At 43.3% G+C, this 3,689-nt stretch overlaps 1 protein-coding gene across 3 annotated transcripts in view; it reads left to right on the top strand.

Annotated features, from left to right (window-relative positions):
- Positions 1-3,689, top strand: part of RABGAP1L (RAB GTPase activating protein 1 like) — a 559,138-nt gene that overhangs the window by 385,466 nt on the left and 169,983 nt on the right. For all 3 annotated transcript variants that reach the window (XM_019501851.1, XM_019501852.1, XM_019501853.1), the window contains exon 17: positions 1,573-1,614. In XM_019501851.1, coding sequence (XP_019357396.1) covers positions 1,573-1,614 — 42 coding nt within the window. The remainder of the gene's footprint in view (positions 1-1,572; positions 1,615-3,689) is intronic.

Raw genomic sequence — 3,689 nt, 5'->3', positions numbered from 1 at the left:
AAGGGGGGCAATAGGGGTCTGGCCAAATACCAGAGTGGACAGTTGCAGTGGGTTAGGAGTGGTGCAATGTGGGATGCCTGAAGAACCAGCCAGACTGGGTCATAGAACGTTTGGTGTCCACACATAACACGTTACCTTGTTCACAGTGCACTAGTATAAAAGAGTACTTGATTTTCCAAGTACACTTTTGAACTGTTCCAGTACATTTTAAACTAGTTTAATGGACTTCTGTGTGTGTGTCTGTTTCAGGATTAAATTGCATTTAAACCAATTTATGAATTTTGTGTGTCAATACTTTCACAGCATCTCAGAGCCATTTTATAAAATTCAGTGTAAAGTTTTATAGGCAACGTAGGGACAAACGGGAGATCGTTTTCTAACTGACTGAGAGAGTTTGTGCTGCACAATAAGGCTCTCCCCTGCTCTTCAGCTTGGTCTCTGTTTGAAAGCTTATTTATTAGAATTATATGCTGCCCTTCCCCAAAAAGTCAGGGTGACTTAGAGAAGAGAAGAAAGTAGCTTATAAAACCAGTGAACAAGCCAGGAGAAAGTAAGTAACTTATAAAAGCCAAAATAGTAGTAAAATAAGCTATGTAACAACCCTCCCCCCCCCCAGCAGTATTGCAGCTTAGCTTGGTCTCCTATGTAGAGGTACAGGGAGCAAGTTTTGTGCCCTGGACAAAACCCCCTTTCACCAAGCACCAGAGAGTGGTGGCAGCGGGGTCGTGAGTACCTTGGGGACTCAAAGACCCCAGCTGATACTGCTGCATTGTTGTCTGCCCACTCCTTACTGTGGAGCAAGAGCAAGCATACTGGTAGTTACTAAGGAGAAGCAGAAGCACTCTTAAGTTCCCACTCTGGTTTAACCTTGTGGTAGATTATTTGTATGCTCATAACCCTGTATTCTGAAATAACAATGCCTGCACTAGGGTAGCTATAGTATTATAACTTTTTACCTCAATACAATATTCGTATGTGAACAAGGCCTTCAGAAAGTGCTTCTGGTTTGTTATCCTCAGCTCAGGAATGCACTGGATGCAGGCAGAGGAAGGCTGTTAGTGTTTAATGTCATGTATAAAAGGTAGGAGCATCTGTAGTGTTAATTAAGCTCCACTGTACATTGCAGTTGATGCACTGCCCCCTTTCTCAGGATCTAAAAACAGTCTTATGTACTATTTAGCAGCTTTCTTTTGCCTGCTGCATAGACTATGTATTTAGTTTGTTTTGTAACAAACTCTGACATGATAGTCTCTGCTTATATTACTTTGTAATCCTCCATGACAGACCATGACAACCAAGGGGCAAAGGGGTGACTTGTTACAGACAATGGCACTTGTCTCACTGGTGGAAGAGCAAGTTCATTATTGTCCAGAGAGTCTCAGTTCTCCTCTGTTAAGGGTCTAGAAGCTCCATCTTGGGCCCTTAAGCCTGAGGTCTGAAGCAGAGGGGAACTAAAAGTTTCTCAGGAATGACAAAAATGTTAAAAGCTCATGGCATCGAATGCCAGCATCTAACAAAGAAATTATATCTGGCACAATGGGACTTACCTTGACTTTTTTTTTTCATTTTCAGGGTCTGAACATAATCTTTCATGTTGCTTTGGCTCTCTTAAAGGTAAGCCTTGTACTCTTTTAATTTAAAATAAAACCATGTGGGTATTTATGCAATTATTGTTGTCACTTAGCTGAATATACCATACCTTACATTCATCATCAGCAATCCCTTATGGTCAAGGATGATCACTCCCATGGGGCAAGTTAAGGGTTATGGATGAGTCCATTGATGGCTAAGAAGGCTGATCACAGAGGCAGGCTCTCTGGCAGACACCACAGGTGGTGGTTAAGGGGAAGGTTGGACTGCAGATTTCTCGATCTTCTTTCCTTTCCTTCCATGTCTGTCATTTTTCTGCCTCCAGGGTGAGATGGGCCTTTTCTCACAAGGTGTCACCATGCATCTTTGTCCTGGGCTAGTTTTTCTCAGTTTATGATGTCAGTGCCACACTTCTTAATGTTTGTCTTGAGGGTGTCCTTGAAGTGTTTCTTCTGGCCCCCGCATGCCCTTTGTCCTTGGATGAGTCGGGAGTATAGTACTTGTTTTGGTAAATGTACATCAGGCATATGGACACAATGCCCTGTCCATCGCAGCTGATGTTGAATAATCAACACTTCCATACTGGTGGTGTTAGCATTGGTCAGGACATTAGCATGTATGTGACAATCCTCCCACTTTATGCCAAAGATCCTCCAGAGGTAGTGCTGATGAAGGCGTTTCAGGGTTTTTGGGTGGTCCCTGAAGGTCAGCCAAGCTTCACAGCCACAGAGGAGAGTTGGGATTACCACAGCCTTAAATAGGAGGAGCTTTATTTGAGTCCTTATGTCGTGATTATTGAACACAGTCTTCTGAAGAAGAGCACTAGCACATCGGGTCCTATACTAGATCTCCTCATCAATGTTGGTTTTCTTTGAAAGATGGCTGCCAAGGTATGCAAACTGTTTAACACTCTCTAGCTCCTGTCTGTCAGTGAGGATCTTTGCTGGGAGAGTTGATTGGCTTGGAGCAGGCTGGTGAAGCACCTTTGCTTTTCTGTTGTTGAGTGTCAGTCCCAGGCACTGGTATGCTTGAGGGCAGCAGTTAAGAGCTGTTTGTAGGTCCTCCTCAGTATGTGTGACAACAGCACAATCAGCATACTGAAGTTCCACAATCGAGGCCAATGGAACTTTGGTTTTGGCATGGAGGCAGGAGAGATTGAAAAGGTTTCCATCCATCCTGAACTTGATGCCAATGCCATGTGGCAGACCGTCATGGATGAGCATTTTGATGACTGCAAGGAAGATGCAATTACACAACGCTGTTTGACACCCATTTGAATGGCAAAGGGCTGTGTAGTGGAGCCACTGTATAGGATGGAGGCAGTCATCTGGTCATGAAGGAGTTTTAGGATGCTGATTAAATTTCCCTGGGCAGACAACCTTTGATAAGATCTTCCAGAGAGCCTCATGATTAACAGTATCAAAGGCTTTGGTCATACAATAAATGCCATATGCAATTCCTAGTGTTGCTCTCAGCATTTTTCCTGGATTTGCTGGGCCACAGAAATCATGTCCATGGTGCTTCTCGATGGCCTAAAGCCACACTGAGATTCAGGAAGGATTTCTTTGGCAAAAGGGAACAGTTGGTTCGGCAGAATTTGAGCAAGAATCTTCTCAGTGATGGAGAGGAGGGCAATACACCAATAGTTTTCACAGTTAGACTTCTCTCTCTTCTTAAAAATAATGACAATATTGATATTCCTTAGGTCAGTGGGAATTTCCTCAGTGTTCCAAATTTTAAGAAACAGTGGGCACATCTACTCATTCATTAATGCACCGTAGTTACTGCGCATTAAGTTTAGTACTCAGTTAACCAAGTACTAAATCAATGTGCAGTAACTTGCACTATTGTGCAGTAGCACCAGCACATGGGCTTTTATTGATGCTTACTGCGCAGTAGCCTAATACTACTGCACAGTAGTGTATTAGTACAGTTTTTGCCCAGCATGCTACTGAACAGTGTTATTAGACTACTGCGCAGTTAGCATCTTATGTAGATGCACCCAGTGTGTGGAACTTGTTGGTCGCAGTTTCCCCACCAACTTTGAAGACCTCAGCTGATATGCCATCAGGGCCAGATGCTTTGTTGTTTTTCATCTT

Source organism: Gavialis gangeticus, unplaced genomic scaffold (genome assembly GCF_001723915.1).
Source record: "Gavialis gangeticus isolate Ggan-Ray unplaced genomic scaffold, GavGan_comp1, whole genome shotgun sequence".
Classification (NCBI taxonomy): Eukaryota; Metazoa; Chordata; order Crocodylia; family Gavialidae; genus Gavialis; species Gavialis gangeticus.
Note: the sequence above shows the minus strand (reverse complement) of the source record. Positions and strands in the feature narration are given on the sequence as shown.